The sequence below is a fragment of the Camelus bactrianus genome, chromosome 1, assembly GCF_048773025.1.
Source record: "Camelus bactrianus isolate YW-2024 breed Bactrian camel chromosome 1, ASM4877302v1, whole genome shotgun sequence".
Classification (NCBI taxonomy): Eukaryota; Metazoa; Chordata; class Mammalia; order Artiodactyla; family Camelidae; genus Camelus; species Camelus bactrianus.
This window is the reverse complement of record NC_133539.1, coordinates 11,916,285-11,941,667: the sequence shown is the minus strand read 5'-3', so window position 1 is coordinate 11,941,667 and position 25,383 is coordinate 11,916,285. Positions and strand designations below refer to the sequence as shown.

Below are 25,383 nucleotides of genomic sequence, written 5' to 3'. Positions count from 1 at the left end.
CGTTCTTTGGTGGTTCAAGACAGAGGATGTGAAAATGGAAATCTCTCACCTTGCTGCTGTGATCAGTCTCATCTGAGGATTCCAAGTCTGGCCCCTCGGGCTCCTCCGGAGCGGTCTCGGCACTGCTGCCCTGCTCGCTGCAGAGGCTGTGCCCTGCGAGAGGAAATGGGAAGGAAACGTGGGTCAGAACGTACTGTAACTGCTAAAAGCCACACTGGTGCAAGGGAGTATGGCGGTCAAGTTCATGATGCGCACATATATTGTTAGACCCTCCAAGTATATGCTCCATGATCTCAGTTCAGTAAATGTTAGTTTTGGGATGGGGGACATAGCTCAGTGGTGAAGCATGTGCTTGGCATGCATGAGGTCCTGGGTTCAACTCCCAGTACTTGGGGAAAAAATAGGGAAAAAAAGTTAAGTTTTTGTTGTTTTTATTGTTACCACTATTGTTATTTTAAAATAGAGTATATTTTATTATTCATAATATATATTTTATAATATATAATAATTGCTATGGACTGAATGTTTGTCTTCCCCTCCATCCTCCGACAATTTCATATGCTGAAGCCCCAGCCCCCAGAGTGACTGTATTTCGAGATGAGGCCTTTGGGAGATAATTAGGTTTAGATGAGGTCTCAAGAGTGGGCTTAGTGTCATTATAAGAGGAGGGAGAGACACCAGAGCTCCCCTCCCCCGACAGTCCCTCATGTGAGGACACAGAGCGAATGACCTTGGACTTCCTGGCCTCCGAAACTGAGAAATAAGTGTGTGTTGTTTAAGCCACCCAGTCTGTGGTGTCCTGCCACAGCAGTCCCAGTGATTTATAATATATACAATAAAATTTAAACAAAATTAACTTAGTTGATTTGATTTATAGTCAACAAATTAATTGCTACATCAATTACTTAATTGCTAAAATAACTGAATAAGCCAATTTGATAATATTTTTAAAAAATAACTGTTTCATATAGATTACCTGGAAAACTTTAAACATCTCACAACACCCACTATCCCACCACATTCTACGCAAAAGTGCAGGCAACTTTCTTTCCTATTTTACAGAGTCCCTACTACACTGGTTGGCTAGGGTGACTCCCCGCACTAGGGAAAAGAATATTAAAATCACTTTCCTCTGGAGGGCTTCTTAAATTTAAAGAGCATCTGAACTGCCTGAGGGGTCATGTTATACAGATTCAGATTCAAAAGCTATGGAATTAGACTTAACAATTCTGCATTTCTTACAAGCTCCAAGATGATGTCAATCAAGTACTGCAGGTCCACGGACCACACTTTGAATAACAAGTCTTTAGGACATTTACAGACATCTAGCTCATCTGGTTAGACAGTGGTCTGATTACCATTATCTTAGACTATGCCAGGCACTGGACTAGGGACTACGGCACCGTCAGTGTAACTAGATGAGAGAGAAGGAAAAAAAGAGAAGAAACAGGAGTGGAGGGAGCCGCTTCCAGACTCTGGATGAACATGTCAGTCTGCAAAGAGGCCACCTCACTCCAGTGACACCATTACAGTCATAAACTGTTGGCATCACTTTCTGTTCAAATTCTAGGTTGGTTGGGAAATGAAGGGAAGAAGCCAGCCTCTGAGTAAACCCTGCTCCAGGGCTCCTCTCCTCCCCTGGGATGAAGGACCAATGAAGCAAATGCACTTTATGTGATTCGTAGGTTTGTCTGTTTCCCCCTCTTGCTCTGGTGCTACAATTTCCTTATAGTTCTTTTAATTACTTGTTCACTGGATAGCATGGTGGTAGCAGTCAGAGAAAGAAGCCTGGTTCACTTGGTGGACACAAACAATGTCACACTGTCACTTCTAGAGGAAAAAAAAAGGGACTGAACAGTTGAAGTGGGGGCAATGACCCAGATGCTGGGGCCAGTAGTAGGGGAAGTGCTGATTCCCAATGTGGAGGAGGAGGGACCCTTCCTACAAGCACTAAACTCCAAGATGGCAGAAACCACGGCTCTCTGAGCACTAAGCAGGCGGCCAGGCTGTACCACACACAAGGACACCTTCATGCCACAGTCTGCAGAATGGTGACCCCAGACCATACTGCCAAACGCTGTGACCCTGTGTATCTCCACTGCATATCATAATAGAGATGCTCACAAAACAGTAGAAAAACAAATGAAAGCATTTTCATTGTTAACAATCCTATGAACCAGGTATCCTGAAAAGGAAGCAAAAAACAAAACAAACCCTAATTCTACAAAACACTTAAAAATGCTAAGTAAAAGAGAACAAAATCCTTTTTAAACATAAAGCTGAGCTCCAAGAAATCCCCAGAACCCAAAATGAAGAAGACAAAGGAAGTGGGAGTGACGGGCCAGTCCCAAAGCCATGGCAGTGCTGAGTCTCCAAACCCCAAACCCTGGAGCGGTGTTTCCCAAAGGGAACGGGAACCTCTTGGTGTCTGGAGAGGACGATGTCTGAGAGGAAAATGGTACGTTTGGCAGGTACACCTGGCACTGGCCTTCCTGGGACCCTGGGCACCAAGTACCTTCAGCATGTCCCAGTCACTGGGACATTCAAAAACGTACCACACATATCCCAACAGCAGAACCACCTGAGCTTGGGAACCACAGCCCTGGACACTTTGGCTTTAAGTGTGAAGCTGTGAGACAGAAAATAGGTGTTGGGTCAGTACAAGCTGGAGAATCAGAACAGAATGTCTCACATTCATGTGGTTCCCCTGAAGGGATGCACCCTCACCCTAAAAAGATTTGTAAAAGATATATTTTTTTTAAGTACTCACTGGCAAAAGAGGAAAAAAAGAAAAGAAAAGGAAGCTTATTTAATTCTGCCTGTACTCTGGGATAGGAGAGGGCAAGGAAGAAGGGTTTCTTCTTGGAGATCATAACCACAGGCTGGCCTCATGGGTGTTTAAGAATCAAATTACCCTAAATACTGCATCGAGACGCCAATGTCTCAGTCTGCTTGAGCTGCTGTAACAAAGACTGCAGACTCGGTGGCTTAAACAAGGGACACTTACTTCTCTCAGTTCTTAAGCTGGAAGTCAAAGATCAAGGTGCCAGCAGACACTTTTTGGTGAGCACTTTCCCTGGCTTGCAGACGGCTGCCATCTGGCTGGGTACCCATGTGACCTCTCTTTGTGTGTGCAAGGTGACAGGAGTTGAGCCCTGGTCTCTCCTCCTCTTCTTATAAGGACATTAATCCCACTATGGAAGTGCCATGCTCATAACATCATCTAAACCTAACCAGCTCTCCAAAGCCCCGACTCCTAATGACCCTCACATCGGGTAAGGGCTTCAACATAGGAATTTTGGCAGAACACAAACATTCAGTCCATGGTACTCAGGATGAAAAACTGCCTTAAAGTCATTCTAAAATTGCATTCCAAGGGCATCTGGCAGAAGCCAAAACAAGTCTGCTTGGGTGGGATTCACCCTTAGTGATGGTATCATATTAATGGTCAGAGGTGAGCCTGTCAAACAAGAACCTGTAATTCATTATTACAAAACACAAGGAGAACCAAGTCCTGGTGAGGGAGAAGCAGCAGCCACAGCAAGCAGCAGGACCAGATTCTCAAGGAACAACATCACAATTATAGGATAAAGTCAAGTAAGCATGAGTTTCAAAAGGAACAAGAAAAGAGACCCTTTTTCAAAAAAAAAAGGTAAATTAAAATTTTTAGGGATGAGAACTATAACCACTGAAATTAAACACACAATGGATAAGAATAAAGGTGGAAGAAAGATTGGAAGACTTAGCTGAAGACATCACTTCACAAGAGCACAGAAATCCTCAAATGCTGACAATTCAATTATCAATATAGAATTGTACTTCAAGCCATAGTATTCAAGAAGAATATATTAAAAATCATTTAACAAAGAATGAGAAAGTTTACTACCTACAGAACCTCACTAAAAAATAATCTCTAAAGGATGGACTTTAGGTGGGAAAAAAATACACACACACACATATATACACACACACTGGTATATAAGGTGAAATGATAAAATAAAGAGCTGATATACACACAGGCAAGTCTTAGTGTATAAAACACTCCACTTACTCCCCCAAAAGGCATTTGGAGGTTACAAAAACACAAGATGAAACTAAAACAATGGTAGGGGCGAATGTATTTAAATCACTTCATGGTCCTTTGAAGTTTCAAGAGGAAAATAAAAAGAATTTGGTCTTTGTTTTGTTAGGAATCATGTTAAAATTTTAAAGGCAGCCACTGAAAGAACAGAATTTGACTGTGTGAGTTTAAAGGGGAAAGTGGAATTTAGAAATTCAACCCAAGAGGGCAGGAAAGGGCAGGAAGGACAAACAACACCAAGACAGCAAAATATGATGACAGAAATGAGCCAAAATACATGGCTCTTCTAAGTAAATGGAATGTAGACTAAACTCGATATTTAAACTTCATGTTTAGATAAAAAAACAAAGCAATGTCATCCAAAGCCCCACATATATGCTATTTGCAAGAAACAGACCTAAATACAAAGACACAGAAGATTATAAGTAAAGAGATGGAAAATATTTTAGGCAAACGTCAAGAAAGCTCTACAAATGCCAGACAAAACAGATCTAGTCAGAATGTGTAGAAGATGTAAACATCACGAATTATTCAGCCTGATCCATGAATCTATGTCAAACCCTATTCACAAGATTTGTGAATATACCCCGCCCCAGGATCAGCAACTGATGCAAACAGGCCACGTATGAAGCCATAATATAAATCTCAGCAAATACCAAAGAATCTGAATTCAGACAGACCACACCAGCAGCATTATTTTTGGAACTAAAATTGTTATGAAAGAGCAAAAGGCCAATAACACCAAAGACAGTTTTAGAGAAGGCAAACAAGATTGGGATACTTTCTCTAACAGATATCAAAATGTATTCAAAGTTGCAGTAATATAAAGCAGGGCAGAATTAGCAGGAAGACAGGCTGACAGAACGGAGTCCCAGAAGCAGCCCCACCCGTGTATGGAAGTATCATGTACAGCAGATGTGTCATTGCCGATCTGGGGGAAAAGAATGGAACATCTGACAACGTGGCTGGGGCAGCAGATTACCCACATGGGAAAATAAAATGTTGGACCCTAACTCACACCATTCACAAAAATCAATACCAGGGAGGTATAAACCAGAGAGTGAAAGGTCCAAACTATAAATCTTTCAGCAAGAAGTATCGAAGAAAATGCATGTTACTCAGGGGAGAGAGAAGAATTTCTTAAACAAGATAGAAAAAGCACAAACCATGTGAGATAGAAAATCAGATTTTACTAAAATTGAAAACTTTCTTGATCCAGGGGCACCCTAAATACAACAAGACACATTCTAGACTGAGAAAAGTTATATGCAACACACATAACTGGCAAAAATATTAATATCTAGAATATAAAAGAAAACCTATGAACCAATAACTGTGGGTATATCTGATTCTAAAGTATATATTCTTTCTTACCCTGTTAGCCATGCTTCTGCCCTTAATTGATGGTAAAAATTAATAAAATAGGAGAGAAAGGGAAAGAGCAATGCAGCTGTGAAAGCGGTTGGCAAAGATGACAGTGATGTTTCCTCCCACCCCTTTAAGCACAGATCTGTGTGTCTATTTCCCTACCCCATGAATTTGGGCTGACTTTGTAACTTGCTTTGGCCACAAGTGGAGATATGTGAATTCTGACCTAACGCTTCATTCAAGTGGCCTTGCAGTTTCTGGTCTGGCCCTTCCAGGAACCCACCTTGCAATGAAACCCTTCTTGAGGATAAGAGACCTCAAGGAGAAAGGGGTCCAGCCAACCAGTCATGAAATATGTGAGTGAGGCCATTTAAACCAGCCCCAGTCACACCCAGGTGACATGAGTGATTGAGACAAGGACAGCAGAACAGCCACTCAGTTGAGCCCAACCCAAACTGCTGAGCATAGACAGTGAGCAAATTAAATGGTGTTTCGAGTGGTTTGTTACGCAGCAGTAGATAACCAATACATGGTTAGGGGGAATACAGTGATCAGAGAAAGCCAGAGAGGCAGGAATTGAGAATGATGCCCTTCAAGAGAGCTGAAGAGAGACACCAGCATGACAGGAACAGGGAACCCAATCAGGAGAAGTCTTGTTCTTGCTCCTGTACTCCAAGGCCTGCTCAGCATACTTCCCAGCTTAAGAAGCATATATAACAACACCGTCAACTTTCTTGGCAACCCCATACAAACACAATTTTATTTTCCTTAACTTCAAGCTTCCTTCACTTCAAGAGACTTTCCTCCAACAACAGATACTGAAGGAATAATCTTTGTGGTGGAGGTAGCTGTCCCCATTTACTCACCAGTACACACACAGATGGCCCAAGAAAGCCAAAGACAAGGCTGGGAGGTGGTTGGAGAAGTATCTGAGCAGGGGAGCTGCCGGTCCCACCTCTCCACTCTAAGCCTAGCACTTAGCACACCACCTGGCAAAGAGGAGGTGCCCAGTAACCACCCGGCAGCTCGGAGAGGGAGCGGGGCCAGAACGAAGGAGACAAAGGATGAACGGAGTCTGTTATTCAGCCATAAAAACAAAGGAGATCTTACCATTTGCAACAAAATGGATGGACCTTGAGGGCATTATGCCAAGTGAAAAGGCAAGGAAAAGACAGGAAAAGGCAAGCGCCCCATGATCTCACTTAACACGGAATCTGAGAAAACAAACCAAAAACTGAACTCATAAGAACAGATGGGTGGAGGGTGGGAGGCAGGTGGGTGAAATGGCTGAAGGGGGTCGAAAGGTACAAATTTCAAGTTATAAAAGGAATAAGTCACGGAGATGCAGCATATGGCATGGTGACTATATTTACACTATATCGTGTATTTGAAAATGGCTAAGAAGTTGATGCAACATTGTAAACTGATTACACTTCAATTAAAAAATTTAAAAATTTTAAATTTTTAAAAAATGGCAAGTTGCTAAGAAAATAAATCTTGAAAGTTTTCATCACACACACAAATTTTAACTATATGTGGTGACAGACGTTAATCAGATTTATTGTGTTCATTTCACAATATACACAAATAGCAAATCATGTTGTACACCTGAAACTAATATAACATCATATTCAATTACACCTTAATTTTAAAAAAAAGCAGGGGGCTGGGCAGCCTCAGAAAACGAGGAAGCGGGGCTGAGGCCCAGCAGGACAGGAGCGACAGGCGATCTCAAAGCTGCCATAAATAACAGTCATTGCTGTGAGGAGGTGTGATCTTTCCTCTGCTTCTTAAAATGCTCCTCACATCATGATACTGCTTTGGGGACTGAGGAACCCTTTGCAGAAGTACGTCCCACTTGCCATTAGCTGGATAGACAACAATGTACAAACACATGAATACAAGCTTATGTTTTGATTTATCTGTGATTTACTTGGATAAGGTGCATTCACTCAGGCTCCATCCAAGCCCATTTGGGACTTAAATTTAATGGAGGAAGAAAAAACAATTATTTGTCTTATCAGATATATTAACAATGTATGTTAAACTAGCAGAATTTCCAACTCAAACATTTCCAAAAAGGAACCAGTTATAATTAATTTTTTTAAAAGTCCTTATTAACACCTGAGTTTAAATCCCTGAGTGAAAAAAAACAAACGTTTAAGGGGAAGGGAGCAAAAACAGATTAGATATGGCCAATCAAGACATTTAGCTGGAATCCAATTATCAGACTAGTTTATTTTGCTTTTCAGCCAGTTTACTGTCATGTGAGTATAAGAATTCCACAGAAACACTCATAATATTTAAGATCACATAAAAACTCGACCCTCCCCCAAGCTAAAAAACCAAAATCAAAACAATTATAAAGGAAAAAAAATTGTTTGTGGAGAGCTAAAAAAACACTATTTTTAAAAAAGGAAAAACACTACAACTTTAACTTGGTAGACAAATAATAACTTCTTTCCAACCAAATTTCACAAAACCCCAGCGTCTGTTTCCCTACAGAGAAAAAATTTTTAATCCATAAAAACTGTAGGTAGTTTTTCCTGATCCCGTCGGCCTGCTGTGAAAGTCAGATAGTACCTAATCCACGCACGTTCTTTAAAATACACAAATGGAGGCTCAACCTCTGAAACAGTGTTTTTTTCTCACGCACAGGAGTTGATGGATGTCATTAATCAAATCCAGCTGGAAATCAGAACAAGGCGCTGGGATCTTCCCAGCAGGGCGGGCGGAAGCAGGCCATGTGCTGTGTGACAATAAGCATCTTGCACAGACAGTTTACAAAACACACACGGCTCCAAGTTTTATCGACAAACAGAAGACCGCATGCCGCGGGTATCTGGGAGACCCCAGACAATCTGGAGAAAGGGACCATATTTGTTTGCAGGAAGATAAATCTGTGCGGTTCCTCCTTCTTTGCTGCTCCTCCCTGCTGCCTAGTTGTCTGCTGTTTGCAGAACGGAGCTCCAGACCATCTGCAGGGAACATCAGCCCGAAACAGAGCCCTGCATTTCCCAGGGCGCCGCAGGGAAGCCGGTACTGCAAAAATCAAAGGCTGTTGAGAGCTTAAGGGCTTAAGGACTCCTCACTCTGACCAAGATGCCTAGACTCTCCTGGTGGTCACAGAAGCCTGTCCTGTTACACACAACCCACACTGCTGAACTGACTTCATGCCGGAGGGCGAGCTGTACTCACTACACACCGCAATCCTCCACTCGGCATCAGACAGATGTGGGCTGGCTCTCCAAACCCAAGGCTGGTCTAATTGTCTTTAACGCATACGGGCTGGTGTGAGCCACGGCCACTTTGCTCTCCCAGCTTGACTTCTGGAAGGACCACTTTGCAAATCAGAGGCAACCTCAGTTCACTGAGCTTTCCTTGTAATACCGTGAACTAACTGCTGAGCTAACCAAAGGCACCTGCTTCACCCCAACTGGTCAAGTTGAATTTTAGGGAAGGTGAAACAGAGCCGTCTCCACCACAGAAGTCAAATGCACATGAACCTTAATGACGACTTAAAATGAGGGAGACAAGCAGGTGTTCTGAAGCCTTGGAAAGACCCCAGGGATGCCACTGGAATTATGATTCTTCTCACTGGCATAAAATTGGGGGTTTTATTTTATAAAACTTTTATTTTTTAAATTATTTTAGATCTAGAATTGCTTTCCTATATTGATGTTTGTTCACCGTAATATTTCCCTAACTGGGTGGTGGGGGCATTCACTCTAATAAACCAGGCCAGTGGCTTAAACCAGGGAAGATTCTGCCCCTCAGGGGACACTGGGCGATGTCTGAAGGTTATTTTTGATGGACACAGCTTGGGGGAGGGGTTCCGACGACCAGCTTAGAGGGGTCTGCAGGAATACTGCTCTGACATTGATGCACAGGACAGCCCCCACAGCAAAGAATTATCTGGACCAAAAGTTAGTAGCACCAGATGAGATCGGCATTCAAAATAAATCACACAGGAACATTAGACAGGCTTTTTGGAGACTTCACAGAAGCAGAGTTTTGCAACTTCCTACTCCAGCTTCCCCTTGACTTCAAGGTTCTTTCTACAGTAACAGCCACTGAAGGAATGATCTTTGTGTATGCACATCCTTCCCTCATTTTCTTCCCAGTATGTAACAAAACAACTATTGGGGAAAAAAAGGACGAAAGTAGCCCCAGATTTTAACAAGGACTCATGGATGGAGGGTGGCCAAGAATGGGAAACTGAGTCTTGGAGAGAACACTTAGGGTGGGGTCTCCTCCTCTTTCTAAGCCAACACAGCAACCCAGTCACCATGCTTCCTTCTCATACAGAGGAAGAGGATGGAGAAGGAACTCCAGATCACCTAACAGCTTTTCATCACAAAAACCTCAGTGAAGCAAAGCACAAAGTGTTATCCACAAATCTCGCTGTAGATGGTTTGTGTGTGACCATAACACTCCAACCATCTCACCATTCCACCAGGACGAAAAAAGAGGGTCAATGACCAAGCCTCCAACCTTAGCTGCACATTAGAATCACCTAAGGATTTTTAAGCAGCCACCCAACATGTGCACACCCAGGCCTGACCCCAGACCAAGAGAACTGGGATCTCTGAAAAGGCCCCCAGGGTCTCAGCCTTCTAGACTGCAGAACTCACTTCTTCCCACCTGGGAAAGGAAACTGTTTTAAGTATACTTCATAGACTTAGTTATCAGACAATCTGCCTGGCGCAGATTGAGGTGGCGTAGAGGGCAGTGAGGAGATCCAAACTGAGTTACAAACCAGAGGACCTTCCCGTCCCCAAGGCAGGCTGTGCATTAGATGCCTGACATTTACCGAGCGCCTCCTAGGACCTATTCTAAATACTTTACTTTTATAACTCAATTATTCCTCACAACCACCTAGCTTGAGAGTAGCCAGGTATTATCCCCATTTTATGCTCGAGAAATGGGACACAGAGAGATTAAGCATAATCTGTTCAAAGTCATGAAGCTAATAAACTGAAAAACAGGACTCTCAGCCATAAAAAAGAATAAAATACTGCCTTCGCAGCAACATGGATGGATTATCATCCTAAGTGAATTAAGTCAGACAGAGAAAGACAAATTTATGTTATCACTTACATGTGGAATCTAAAAAAAAAAAAAAAAATACAAATTCTATTTACAAACCAAAAACAGACTCACAGAGAAAACAAGCTATGCTTCCTAGGAAGGGGAAAGGGCAGGGAGGGATAAATTAGGGGTTGGGGATTAACAGACACACATTACTATACATAAAATAGATAAACAACAAGGACCTACTGTACAGCACAGGGAACTAGATTCAATTTCTTGTAATAACCTGTAATGAAAAAGAATCTGAAAAGAAAAAACATACATGTATACGTATATATGTATAACCGAATCACTTCGCTGTACACCTGAAACTAACATTGTAAATCAACTATACATCAATAAAAAACTAAAAAAAAAAAAAACCAAAAAAGAAACAACCAAAAACAAACTCACTGCCAAGGAACCTGGTTCCAGAGCCCACTCTCAGCCACTGGGCAGTGGTGCTTCTACAGAGTAGAAACAAACCTTTTCATGAAAAAGTGTTGGGAAATAATTCAGCTCCAATAGCTAATCACATATTTCAATCAGGGTTCTCAGGGCAGGATCGGCGCAAGCTCGCACGCTTGGACTTGTAAGATGGGGCAAGCCTCAGGGCCAGCCTCCTGCAGACAGGCACCAGCCGGGTGCACGTGGTCACCACACGATCCTCCGTCAAGGTTGCCTAATACCCACTATGACCACCCTAAGATGATCCCCTGCATCAACCCTCAAATCTGTCACTTGAGATGCTTCTCCTTTGTAGTTACCTCTATATTTAGGCTAAGGCTCTCGTCCAGCCTGCCCGTTGTACACATTTTCTCAGTTGTTTTCTATTTTCACTGCAGCTGTCGGTGCAACCTGCTTTATCTCTGTCTCATTATGGAATCATCTTCCAGGTTATTTTATCCTGTTTACTTGCATCCCCTTTCATCTTTCACTGTTCAACGGGGACCAGGAAGTGGTAGCAACCAGAAGGCAGAGAGGCCGCGGCCCAGGAGGGGAGCCCGAGTGCCTGCTCTCCCTCCAGCCAATCTGACCGGGCTGCTGCTGCCGCCTAGAGCATTTGCGAATTCTGCTGGAACTTATTCACGTTGAAACCAACTTAGCAACCTTACAGAAAACCTACGCTGTGGCTTGACTTCCAGGCTGTATTCTTAAACCAGTTTGATTAACGAACTTGACTGAGCAAGATTTGTTCTGAAGGGTTTTTGATCACTGCACAATATTAAACAGTGAAGCAATTAAAAAACAGAAGACTCCACCACTAAAATGTAAGTTGGAGGATGGAATCATGTCACAGTCACCATGATAACCCGCAGCATCCAGCTCAAAGCCTAGCACAGAGTAAATACTTAAGGAATGTCAGCTTCAAGTTGTGATGTAAATAAATAAATCAGTCTTCTAAGGATGATTCCAAAATAAAAGTTTAAATGTGCTTTAAGCAACAGTAGGTTCAGTGGATGTGCCACGCAGATTTCAAAGGTGTGTAATCTGCAGGAGACACACACAGTAGGATGTAAGGTCGGCTGCTGACAGAACAGGGCTGTACTCCCATATTTCTAACACAGACACCTATGTACAAACACATTTTTAAATTAAAAAAATTAATAAAAAGCCTTAAAAATGTGCCAGCTGTACACATACACACACAAAAATCTTTTTTTAAAAAAAGAAGAAATACACCAATACAGTGATTGTCTTTAAAGGAACAAATCGTGAGCAATTTCAATCACACTTTCTATCAGGGGTCTGTAAAGGGCTAGAGAGTAAACATTTTCATCTTTGCAGACCATGCGTCCCAGTCATAACTCCTCAGCTCTGCCATTGCAATGGGGCAGTAGCCAGAGACAAAACATAAATGAAAGGGTGTGACTGTGCTCCAATAAAGCTTTATTTACAAAAACAGGCCATGGGCTGGATTTGGCTGGTGGGTCTTAGTTTGCCAACCCCTGCTTCTTATCCATAACCCACAGGAAGGGCTGGGGGGCGGGGGGGGGGGGATCCAAAAAAGGTTGAGCGCACACTGTTTTGTTTTGTTTTGGGGGTAAGCACACACTGTCATTTGAAGCATAAACAACTAGACCTTATAAAATCCTTTAAATAACCTAATCTAAGACTTTGCTTCAATCAAAGTCATTTTACAGAAATAAATGTGAACTGAGTTTTATGGGATCGAGCCTGCCACCTTGTGGTGACATAAAAGAAGAGCCTTCACAGTACCCATTCCCTGTTTTTAAGGGAACACAGTTCACTGGAGTCGTCTTCCAAATATGTGACGGGCATGTGGGTATTGCAACAACAAAATGAGTCAAAAATCAATAGTAACGAAGTGTGATCGATTCTCTGAAGCCTCAACTTGTTGAATTCTTCCAGGGGGCCACAAAAAAAAGATAAACTGTCACAAGGCATCTGCTTGTGATCCATTCTTACCGAGCCAAGCTTCAGAAGGGACGCTGAAAAACAAGAATACTCCAGGTACCTACGCTCAGATGTTGAAACTGAAGACTTTTTTTTCAACCCAAGTTTTAAAAAGAAGATAAATCTCAAACCCCAACGAGCTAAATCAACGCCAACTCTAGAAGCAGGGCATAGTGAGATAAGAGACGGCAATACGCTATTCACGAGTGGGCTCAGTTCCTAATCCTCCTGCTGAACAAGACTGGGTGCCTGTGTAAGACCTGAGCGCAGTCCCAGGAAACAAATTCAGGAGAGACACAAGCAAGGACGAACAGTCAACCGGAGCAGGGCCCGCATGACGAGGATGGAGGATGGAGCTCAGTGGGGTCCCGGGAAGGCCTCCCAGGGCAGGTAGCATTCAAGCTGCTGCTTAGAAGGAGCTGCTTTTAGAGGGAGCAGGAGGAAAGGTGTAAACAGGAAAAGCAGCAGATGGGGCAGGGCAGGGGTTTCCGCCAACGGGCTCACGTTCAGACACTAGGGCAGAGGAGCCCAAGAGAAAAGTAAACCAAACACCAGCTCTGGGGCACATTTCTGCTCTGGGCATCTCACCTCCCATCCTCCTCTTACGCAAGGAAAAGTAGGGTCGGCTGGTTTTGGTGATGTGGAAGGCAAGGGTAAGACCAAGAACCCCAGCATCTTAAGTGATTCCTGGCACACCTGTGTCTCGAAATCTCTGTCCATAGCCAAGGGACAGTGGCCTCTATCCATCTATCTTTCTCCCAGATGAGAAACAGCAGCAGCATGACAAAGACGTCCACATGACAGGTGGATCTACAGCAAAACAGCAATTTCCACCAGCACAAAATTTCCCAACCCCTTTGCCATTCCACAAGAAGCTCAGTAACCGGCTCAGCTTACTCCCATAGCCAGACGCAGGAAGCCCACGGAAACAGGCAAGTGGCCTGGGCGGCTGCCCGGGTGCCTGCAGACCTGGGCCCAGCCCGGGGGCAGCCCCGTGTCCAGCCGTACCTGTGTTGCTGGTGAGAAAGGCGAGGGGGCTCTCGCTGAGGTCGGCGGGCCCGTCCAGCCGGTGGGGTGGGCTCTCCAGCAGCTCGGCTCCCGCCTCCAGCTCGGGGTGGGTCCTCACCAGAAGGCCCAGGGACGGCTGCGTGAGGAACTCTTTGAGCACGGCTGAGTTCAGGGTGCCGGCAGCGCGATGATTGATCTCGAGAATCTCGTCTCCCGCTTTCAGGCCTGCCAAGGCGAGATGGAAAATGTTTAATTTTGCACACACATAAAAGCAGTGGCAGCATCGAATCAGATCACAGCTTTTTGGAGGCCTGCTTCTAAAGGGCACATGGAGCGCTCTTGTTACAGGTGCTGCTGCAGCCAGGCTGCAGTGCTCAAAGGGATCAGCGGGTGATCACGGTGGGCTTCGGTGTCAGAAGATTCTAGACTTGGACTCGGATGTCACGGCACACCTCTCTGGTCCTGAATACACCAATGAAACAAATTTACTCCTTCTGGAATCTATGTGCTCTTGGCATCTGCCGATTTCTCCTCGCAAATGCTAATTCTAAATGCTAAAGCTATCGTCCTATAATTTCGAGGGGAAAAGATGGAAATGCTCCCTGATTACAGCAATCTCTGTTTTGTACATGCTCATGTGACAGGGTACACGTGTGACACAGCAGTGTCCAACAATCATTTCTACAAAACCAAAATGCAAGTTTCCTCCGGCTACAACCCCTGACAGTTATCCCATTGCAAACACATTTAGAGACGACAGTTTATAGAACCAAATGCAATCATTTTTGCCACCCCCGCCTTTTTGAATCTAGATTAGGACCTCAGGGTAAATGATCTTTTGAAGGTCTCCAAAGGTTCTGCTACTTTTGCAAAGTGCACTGAGGACTTGCCAAATTTTGGGACCCAGAGCAGCAGCCGTGAAGCAGCCTGATCCGACCTCAGAGAACAGGAAGCCGTGACCAACCCGGGGCAGTTCCACCTGACATGAGAAGAACATTCCAGCAGCTTGAGAACGGGAGAGGTTAGGGAAGAAGAGAAGAGGAGTCTGATTCTTATTTTCTAGACTAATGTGGAAAAACAGACTTGTAGAAGGGAGTGACCGAAGGGCACAAAGGATGAACCTCAAAATGTGAGGCCACGCAGCCCCTCAGGCATCTGCACATCTTGCCTCTGATTCTGCAGAAAAATGATCCCACAGAGAACTTTTCACGTCCCAGCTTCACCAAGTAACACCCGCGGGCCAGCTTTTCTTACTTAGCTTTCAAAATCCTTGACATCAACTTTCTATCATAAAATACTCCCAGGAACATCATGGGTGGGAAGGCAATGGAACGAGAAGGCTTTTCTCCGCGTCGGAGGCTGACTTCTGGGAAGCCAACTGTTCCATTTTTTAGGTGAGAGAGTTTGGTGTCATCACATTTGAATTGCAGATACAAAATTTCCACTGGGAAAAGTAACTGCTGTTTTTTAAGTTTTCTCTTGGAGAAGACTCAGTTAGATGTTAGAGGAGGTAATAGAATGGAAAAAAAGAAGAAAAGACTGAAAAACTAAAAACATCTGCAAGTTTTGTAGGTTTTTTTTTTTTTTTAAGAATTTCCAGGTTTATTATGACTGGTTAAACAAGAGGGTGTAGTCGGTTGAATGGTGGTCCCTAATAGGGTATGTCCATGTCCCAGAACCTGGGAACATGGCCCGATTTAGAATCAGGACCTTTGCAGTTATAATTTAGCAAAGGATCTTGAGATAAGATCATGCTGGATCGTCCAATGGGTCCTAAACCCACTGACAAGTGTCCCTGTAGGAGACACACAGACGAGGGACACAGAAAGGAGACAGCATGTGAAGACGAAGACTGAGCTTGGAGGGATGTGGCCTCAAGCTGATGAATGCTTGGAGCCACCAGATGCTGGAAGAGGCCAGGCAGGCTCCTTCCCCAGAGCCTTTACAGGGACCACAGCTCTACAGACGCGTTGGCTTCAGACTCTGCCCTGCAGAACAGTGGGAATACAATTCTGCTTTTTAAGCCACCTGGTTTGTGGTTCTTTGTTATGGCAACCTCTAGGAAACCAACACAGGGGCCACCCGAGTGAGTGCTTCTCAGTATCAGCGAGTGAGAGGAGGAGTCTCAGCACTGCGGGGGGGGGGGGGGGGGCGGTGATGCAGTGCCTCACTGGGTCCTTCTGTCACAACCCCCCCACTGTTTATTATTCAATCTCTCCCAGCCTCAGTTTCCTCATATGTAACAGGGGACTGAGCTAAATGAGATTAAATGAAATGATCCATGTAAAAGTCTTCGCACAGCACTTGGCATGTTGAAGACATTCAACAGATGTTAACTCTCACTATTAATACTTGGTAGAAGAAGATAACTTTTAAAAAAAATTTCAGCCTACTCAAAAATAATCCCCACCTGCCCACGGTAAAAATCGTGAAGTATCCAAGCTATCTAGAGAAATGTGGCACGTGGTTTTCTCCACTGGGCTCTGCCCTGTGCAGCCACAGGAAGACACCTAGATGACAGCAAAGAAGACGCCTGATGTAACTCCAAGAGCAGAGTACTGGGCCAAAACAAACATGCCCAGGACGGACAGAGAGGTAAGTGCAAAGTAACACACTTTGGTTCAAAGGGTCCCTTCCACAAGGACAGCCAACATGAGATGCAACTGCGAGCAGGGGCAGGGACAGCAGGAACATGGGAGTGAAACTGCCACAGGCCAAAAGCCGAAGGTGGCTCACAGAAAGCAGTAAGGTGCAGGGTCAGTTAATGCCAACAGGATGTTCCATTCTAATTAGGCTGCATCTCACCAGACTCCCCTTGGTGGCACCACATTCTGGTCATTTTAAGGAACACTGGCATCTGGACTGTGTCCAGAGGGCAGTCACCGGAGTTGGATTCTACATTCTAATGACTTGTTGAAGGATCTGGGAGCGTCAAATGTGGAAAAGACTTGGCAGTTGTAGCATGATGCATATCAACGGATAGCTATAAAGAAGGAAGCCGGGGGAGGGTATAGCTCAAGGCGTAGAGCGCATGCTTAGCATGCACAAGGTCCTGGATTCAATCCCCAGTACCTCCCTAAAGATAAATAAACCTAACCACCTCCCCCAGCCCCCCCAAAGTTAATCAATTAATTAATTAAAGAAGAAAGCAAAACAGTGACCAAAAGCTGAACGAGGAGGATGTCTTCTAATCTGAGATGTCTGCAAAGAGGCAGTCCGGTCCCCAGTGAGCTCTCCAGCATCAGGAGGGCTTCGTGTAGAGGCTACATTTAACATCAAATACCCCAATATCTCCCCTGACAGCCTGACAGTGTTTGCCCCCTAGGAGGACGAACGGGCATGACGGCCGCACCTGGAGGGAACAGCGCGCTGTGGGGCAAGGGGGTTGGAGCAGACAACTGTTTTTATCTAACACCAGGGTTCTTGGATTCAAAGGACTAAAACAGGATGTGACTAAAAGCAGGGCCGCGTATTCCCCCACCTCCGCACCACGCCACCCGGCACACTCACTGAAAGAGATAAAAATCAGTTTGGGCCTTAAAGGGGAATAAACCCCGTCACCTCTGCTCTTAGCTGAGATACACTTAGTGAGTGCGTCGAACTCTGGCCTCCAGGTCGCCTTTGGCCTCGAAAATATGGAAGGAAAAATGAAGGGAAGTCCTCCTCCATGACAGCTAGCGATGGATAAATTACTGGGACTTCAGTTCCCGTCTGTCACACCTTCGCCATGTCTTTGCAGAGCCAAGCTTGTGGGCAGCAACGCCCCAGTGCTTACAGCACAGGGCAAAGGGTAAGCTGCACAGGGAGCTTGCAAGCCATGAACACCCAGGACTAAGCTGCGCCAGAACCGGAAGGAGGGAGGAAAGGTGGGCAGACACTCCATCCTTTTCCCGCGGCTCCATTCAGCCGTCCTCAGTGGAACAGACACAGGCAGACTGCATCCAAGCACGACTGGCCGAGACAGCTTAGACTTCTGCCTTCAGTGAGCGCTATTTTGCCTGGAGGAAGCTAAACGTTCTACAGCAAGAATGAAATGAAATGAAGGTGGATTTTAAACCTTACTTTCCTGCCCAATTTGTTTACAGTGAGTATGACGACTTGACTAGTGTCCCCCCAAAATTCACATCCACCCAGAACATCAGAACGTGACCTTATTTGGAAATAGGGTCTTTGCAGAGGTAATTAAGTCAGGATGAAGTCATACTGGATTAGAGTGGGTCCTAAATCCAGTGGCTGGTGTTCTTGGAGTAAGGCCATGTGAAGACACAGAGAGATGCACAGGAAATGACGCCACATGAGGACAGAGGCAGAAATTAGAGTGATGAGGCTACAAGCCAAGGGTGCCAAGGGCTACCAGCAGCCAGCAGACTCGGGAAGGAACCAGGAGACAGATCCTCCCGGCAGAGGCTCCAGAAGGAAACAAGCCAGCCAATACCTTGATTTCAAGCTTCTAGCCTCCTGATCTGTGTACATTCCTGTGGTTTTTAAACACCCAGTTTGTGGTGATTTCTGAATGCAGCCCTAGGAAACTAACATAGGAGGCAAAAAATCTAGGTTGAAAGGATTCTTGGAGTCGAAAAGTGATGGAGAGCTGAGGTTGCACAAACAGCCTAGACGGCAGGGCCGCGGGCAGGGGTGGCGGAGAAGAGCCCTCAGGGGCGGGGCAGAAGTCTGAATCCTGAAGCCCTGGATCCCTCCATCCATGGCAGCAACAGAACATGAGGGGCTTCGCAGGTGAAGGCAAAGGCCACTGTCACCTTTGACCAAAGCACAGAGGGGTCTTCTGGAATGTTCTGCTCCAGGCGGACCCCCAGGACCCCCATTCCACCTCAGAAGGCAGGGAAGGACAAAGACAACCATCTACCATTAGAAGGAAATTTCCCACCAGCCCCATGGAAATGGGCTCAGAATCAGATTTAAAATTCAAGAAGGCAACGTTCCCTGCACAACTGAATTTATGGAAATAATATGCACATTCCGTGGAAGGGTTTTCAATAAGACAACATTTAAATGGTCTTTACAGATGAACCCTTTGGGCATATCCTTCTCACCCACCAACTAGAGAAAGATGAAAGGGAATTTAAGATAGACAGACAAGACACTTAGTGACCGACCTTTCTTGGAAGCTAAGCCAGTTTCCTTCACACTGTTCACGTAGAGCCTTCGGACACCATCTTCTTCCACAGAAGAAAGTGAAAACCCTAGGAAACACAGAGACAGCGCGGTGAGGCTCACACCTCCTGAGTGCTGAGCGAATGATCGGAAGTACCTGCTGTGAACCAGGCATGTTTGTTGTTTTGGGTTATGGATTTTCCTTGTTCATATTGTTTTACAAAGCAGAATAACATTTTTTTTAGATCATGCTAAAGGAAGTCACCACCTGTAAAAATGAACATTTCCAGGTGCATCTATCTTCACTACAACCTACCTCTCAACTCAAACGGAAGGAAGTTACTTTGTTTTACCTTGTTTGCTAGTAAATGCCATAGTTTTGCTTTTTTTAAGTTTCCTCCTCAGCACAAAACAGAAACAATGAGCTTATCTCAAGTGGGTCCCGCTGACTTTGTTGAGCAAATCCGTGCCCTAGGATATGTCACAGCAGAACAACTGTGTATGGTGTGTGTTCATCCTTGTACATTGCTGCTGTGTGGACCCTGCTTTAGTTTAGTAAAACTCTGCAAACAGGCATAAGGAGCAACTCACTTCACAAATGGTTTTTCATGTTTGAAACTGACTGGACTGCACATTCCCCGAGTGTCTGATCATAAGATTATCTTATACTTGTCCAGGCTTCCAGAACTCAAAGCCGTTAGTCAGTTAATCTTGGTGCTACATCCTTTAGAAAAAAAAAGGTCCCAAGGTCCTAAATGCTCCCAATCCTATGGCTACAAGCCCTGGTCACCTCTGCTTCTAGACAGTCTCATAGAAAACTCTTTCCTGATCAGTTAGTGGAATGCCCACAATCAATACCTACTTTCCCTCAGGATAAAATATCTTGGCGGATACTCCTAAAAGGACAAAGGGAATGAATGCAATTATAAAAGATTTAATACAATTTCAGCTCTGGGAGAGAGATAAGGCTTAGGCAAAGGAAAAAAGACAGAGGAAGAAACAGTGGTTAGGCAACTAACAAAAAACCCCAATAATTAATGACAGGACTGGGGCCCAGGGATTCATTAAGACTTCTTAGGCTGTGTCATAATGAACATGTGTTTTCCTGAGTCATTCACAGGACCAGGAAATAGATACCCACACGTAAGCAAAACTGCCAACTGCCATCGCCCACCAGGGTATCGTTAACTCCCCCAGACAGGGAACAACACAAGGCCACCCCCGGAGGACTTTCCAAAGGCTTTATTTTATTCTCGTATTTTAAATTCCATTCTATAAGCAGCTTGTAGCTTTCAGATAACTCTTCAAGGAGCCCTGCTCAAATAAAAATCACTTTAGACACGAGCCATTTAAGGGACACGAGCCTTAACACAGGTGTATTTACCTGCATTTCAGGCGAGATTCTTTTTTCTTTTATCTGTTAGAATTGATACAGAATCAAGGACTACATCGAAGGAAAGGATGGAGAGAATTCATTAAAATACAGGCACTTCCCATTTTAAAACGGATTATGTATGTACCATTTCCATGCCTACTTTGTCCCGTACATGTCGTTCAAGGAGAAGTGCTATTTGGCGGGAGTGGAGAGGAAACACATTTCATGAGGACAGCCAGCTGTACTGTTCCTAAGTCAGTGTTTTACCCCCATAAGGCTGTAGTCGACTCACTCTTTCACCTTCACCTGTGCAAAGATTAAACAGTGTGATGTTCTTTTTAATACAACCATTTATACTATCAACAACAACCAGCGTTTCCTTTCTAAAACGTTCCCATTTTATGAAGTTCTGAGACCAAAGTTTTTAAAGTCTGTTTTTTTTTTTTTTTAATTCAAAAATAAAATGAACACACTGCTGGGGGCCAGCGGAAGAGCTCGCCTGAATGGAAGATGCCAGGAGAGGTGATGTGCTACGAGCCTACCGCAAGTCACCTTAAACCAAGGGCAGTGGTGATGGCTAGGCAGGTATTCAATTGCTGCGTTCCTTCTTTACTTGGTGCTCCTGTTTAACGATCAAAAGGTAATAATGAGGGAGAGGATATAACTCAGTGGTAGGATGTGTGCTTAGCATGCACGAGGTCCTGGCACCTCCATTAAAAAACAAACAAACAAACAAATAATAAATAAACTGGATTGTCTCTTCTCCCCCTAAAAACAAATAAACAAAAAGTTTTTTTAAAAAAAGGTAATAATGGGAGTGGGGTAGATGGTGGGGAGCCATCCTGTCTGAAGGCTGCCAGTGCCCAGGAAATCTGCACTGGGCAACTGGGTACCAAGAATGGATCTGAGAAACAGATTAAGCTCTACAAATTGGTGGGGAAATCTCCATGGTAGGAAAGAGGACTGAAAAAGGATGACGGCAATAAGGTCCTTTGGGAAGATCACATACATGGAAGCCAACAATTTGCAAATGTAAACAGCACTTGGCTTTGCTCTGGATTTCACACTGGAGGACAAATTTAGGGATCAGGCAAACAGGAGCTCCTGTCTGTTCAGAAAGACAGCCCTCCCCACTCGGCGGTGCAGCATACACTACCAAGGGCGTCAAGAGTCCCAAGGAGCAGCCTCCATTTCAAGACGCCAGTAATTTGCACCCTTGGGGGAAGGTGGGGATTATAACACCTCCTAGATGTGACAGTCTAGGACATCCTCTGCACATCAGGTAGTGTGGGAAACATAAAGAAAACATCCTACAGCTGGATTATTTTAAGGTTAACGAAGAGCACAATGATCTCAGTGAATCAGCAAAGTCAGGATTTTTTTAGCTGAAGTACAGTTGAACGACAATGTTGCATTAGTTTCAGATGTATAGCTTAGTGAGTCACGGTTGTTTTTTTTTTTACAGCTTACATTCCATTGTATGTGTTTCAAGATACTGGAAATAATTCTCTGTCTTATACAGTAAATTCTTGTTGCTTATCTATTTTATATGTAGTAGTTTGTATCTGTTAATCTCATGTCCCTAATTTATCCATCTCCCCTTTCCGTTTGGTAACCCTTTGTTTTCTATGTCTTAGTCTGTTTCTGTTTTGTATATAAATTCATTTGTATTACTTTTTAGATTCTACAAATAAGCAATATCATATAGTATTTGTCTTTCTCTGTCTGACTTATTTCACTAAGCATAATATTCTCTAGGTCCATCCACGTTGCTGCAAATGACAATATTTCATCCTTTTCCACGAGCAAATAATAATAATATTCCATGGTATCCATGTCTTGGCTATTGTAAACAGTGCTGTTACAAACACTGGGGTACATGTATCTTTCTGAATTGGAGTTTTCTTTTTTTCCAGTATACACCCAGGAGTGGGGTTGCTGGATCCTGTCGTAGCTCTATTTTTAGTCTTTTAAGGAACCTCTATACTGTCTTCCATAGTGGCTATACCAATTTACATTGCCACCAATGGTGCAGGAGGGTTCCCTTTTCTCCACACTGTCTCCAGCATTTCTTTGTAGACTTTTTGATAACCATTCAAGTCAGAATTTTTTTTTCCTTTAAATAGGACAGCAACAATCTAATTTCCAGCAAACAAATGTAATACAGTCCAAATTGACTGCCAATAGAGGGCAGAGAGAGATATTCAATATAAACTCAATATATCCACCCCATCAGAAGGCTTATAGTTGCAAAGACCAGGAGCCACCGTGAGTGGCATATGATCTTGAAAATGAAGGAAGTGTTACCAGTGGGGGAAGCGGGCGGGAAGGGATAAATTGGAGTTAGAGATTTGTAGATGCTAACTAATATATATAAAATAGATAAAGAAAAAATTTATACTGTATAGCACAGGGAACCATATTCAATATCTTGCAGTAACTTTTAGTGAAAAAGAATATGAAAATGAATATATGTATGTTCCTATATGACTGAAGTGCTGTGCTGTACGCCAGAAATTGACACAACATTGTAAACTGATTATACTTCAATAAAAATATATTTTAAAATAAAGAAAGAAAATGAAGGAAGTGATTAAAACTAAGAAACCAAGAAGACAAACTCATATGCTAAATAACCAGAAGATCCCTCATACTGAGATTCATGGCCAAAGACAAACCATGACAGCAGGATAAACAAAACAGAAGGACTCAAAACCCAAGTCCAGGATACTGTGAAACCGAGAGAGAGAAAAGGACAGACATCTCTGACATCAAGGGGACCCAAGACCAGAAAGATACCAGGATAAGAAGCCCCCAGAGAGGAAGGAGTGCTCAGTTGCTGAAATGATGCGTTCTTCCACCTCGAGACAGCCTAGGGGATCAGGGTCATGCTTAGCCTATTACAAAACTATTTGAACTAATTTCAACAACAAGGTCAGAGTCCTGAGGGCTGAGGTGGAGGGAGGGGCAAGACAGAGAAATCAAGCCAGTGTTAAATCTTTCCATTGGTTTAGTCAGCAGGATTATTAAGTCATATTTCCTCCCTAAAGTGTCCTACCACAGAAGGCAGCATTTGGTTTCTCATTAGATTGTGTGTGTGTGTGTGTGTGTGTGTGTGTGTGTGTTGACATGTGCTAGGAACTTTTACATTGAACCCTGTGCACAGCAGGAAGCCACACTTCGGGACTAACAAGAGAGCAAGATGGGCTGATTTTAGAAGGCTTGGTGGCTTTTCAGGTCAGATGCAACCCTGTCTTCTAGGACTGGGAGACTCGAACTTCTCAATGTGCTGTGAGAACATCTTCTGCCAACTGGGCGCTGAGAAGGGATGGTTTAGCGGAGGTTATTAGCCTTGGATGGCAGGCTTTCCAAAGCGAGGTCCAGGAGCTACAGACAGTTTGCTACTGACAGCCATGGATGGACAGAAATCAAGACTCTGCACTGAGAACCTAGTCGTCCTATGCTGACACAAGCAAGGGCTTCCGTAGTTTACAAAAGCAGTGGTGGTCCAGGACAGATCTGAAATGAAAACAAACCCCCCAGCGCCCTGCTTCTGCGCGTCAGGTAGCGTGAGAAGCACTGCTGACGAGACCTTCGAGGCCGACGCGTCCACACCTTCAGTGCGGAAATGTAAACAGGCCCCGTGAGCACTCGGTCACTTTAATAAAAAAGTATAAGAAAGTATAGCGGTTTTATGCCGAGCTTCTGAGTCCAAAAACCAACCAATCTTGGAATCTGACTCCAAGAGCTTTCAAAATTCAGCCCTCTCTTGCTTCTTGCTACATTTTTACCGTTACTCAAGAGAAATTGAGTAAACCAAAGAGAAAAGAGTGACTGTCGTGGTGCCTTTCACTTGGCGGGGGACGCAGATGCTTGTTTACAGCGCTGCTGCCAGTTACTGCTTAGTTACTGAGGCCAGGCCTCTGCTGCACAATATGCCTCTCACACACGTCTATCCCTTGCCATCCAGAACATCCGCTGGCTATCTGATGTCTTTCACCGTAAGGTCAAGAAGTAAACAGCGTGAAGGTGTAATGCAAGTGGCCAGGGTTCAAAATTAGGTTCCCATCATGGGGCCAAAGCACTCCAGGAAGTGCTCCGAGACACAGACTGGTGGCCTGCGGGAGAGGCTGCGGAAGGAATCGAAGATGCTGCAGCCCAGAAAGGGGCTTAAAGATTATCAAATGCACAGAAGCCTCGTAAGTTCATTCAGAGAGCACTGGCAAGGGAGTGGCCTTTCTATCTTTTCACCAGGTTTTCTAACTCTCCTCTTTCTGGCACATAGTAGGACTACACTTCTCTGGCCCCCATCCAGGCGACTTGCTTGTACAAGTGAATTGGGAGTGAGCCAGCACCCGATTCACCACCTCTTCTCTTCCCCCTTTGCCAAGAGACAGACAATGTCCCAGGTGGCAGCTGCCCCAGGCCTCTGTCCTAGAGTGAGGGCAACATACAGAAAGAGTCCCAGCCAGCCCAGGGAGGAGGCATGGCGAATACGAGAAAGGATTTCGCTGTTGTGAGCCCCTGAGCTTTGGTGACTGTCACTGACTCAGCTAACCTCGCCACCTCTGACTGATGGAGCCCCAATCCAGGACAGATTTCCCTATGTCTTTTACTCAACCGTCAACTCTATTACTATCCAAGTCATACAGTGTAGTGCTAAGAAGACCAGCCTTAAATATATGGAAGGGATTATATATTTAACTACAAGGGAATGCAGACAACTGTGTGAAAACTGTTAACATAGCAGGCCTGACTGCTATTCTTTGAAAGGCCTGCTTACAAGTCTGGCTCCTGGCTGGCATCTGGGAACTTGGATTTTGGGAGGGTTCCCACTACACAAATGTGGCACATTGTGTCTAAAATTTGTACACAGTGTGGTTGATGCTGAACACCTGCTTTCCTCCTGGGAGTCTGGGAGGTTCGGTACACACTGGGCGGAGGGTAC

The 25,383-nt window shown here is 44.4% G+C and overlaps 1 protein-coding gene across 5 annotated transcripts in view; it reads right to left on the bottom strand.

Annotated features, from left to right (window-relative positions):
- Nucleotides 1-25,383, bottom strand: part of TIAM1 (TIAM Rac1 associated GEF 1) — a 244,681-nt gene that overhangs the window by 42,996 nt on the left and 176,302 nt on the right. For all 5 annotated transcript variants that reach the window (XM_074360728.1, XM_074360724.1, XM_045517841.2 and 2 more), the window contains 3 exons: nt 19,063-19,149; nt 13,949-14,173; nt 50-153 (listed from right to left, as the gene is read on the bottom strand). In XM_074360728.1, coding sequence (XP_074216829.1) covers nt 50-153; nt 13,949-14,173; nt 19,063-19,149 — 416 coding nt within the window. The remainder of the gene's footprint in view (nt 1-49; nt 154-13,948; nt 14,174-19,062; nt 19,150-25,383) is intronic.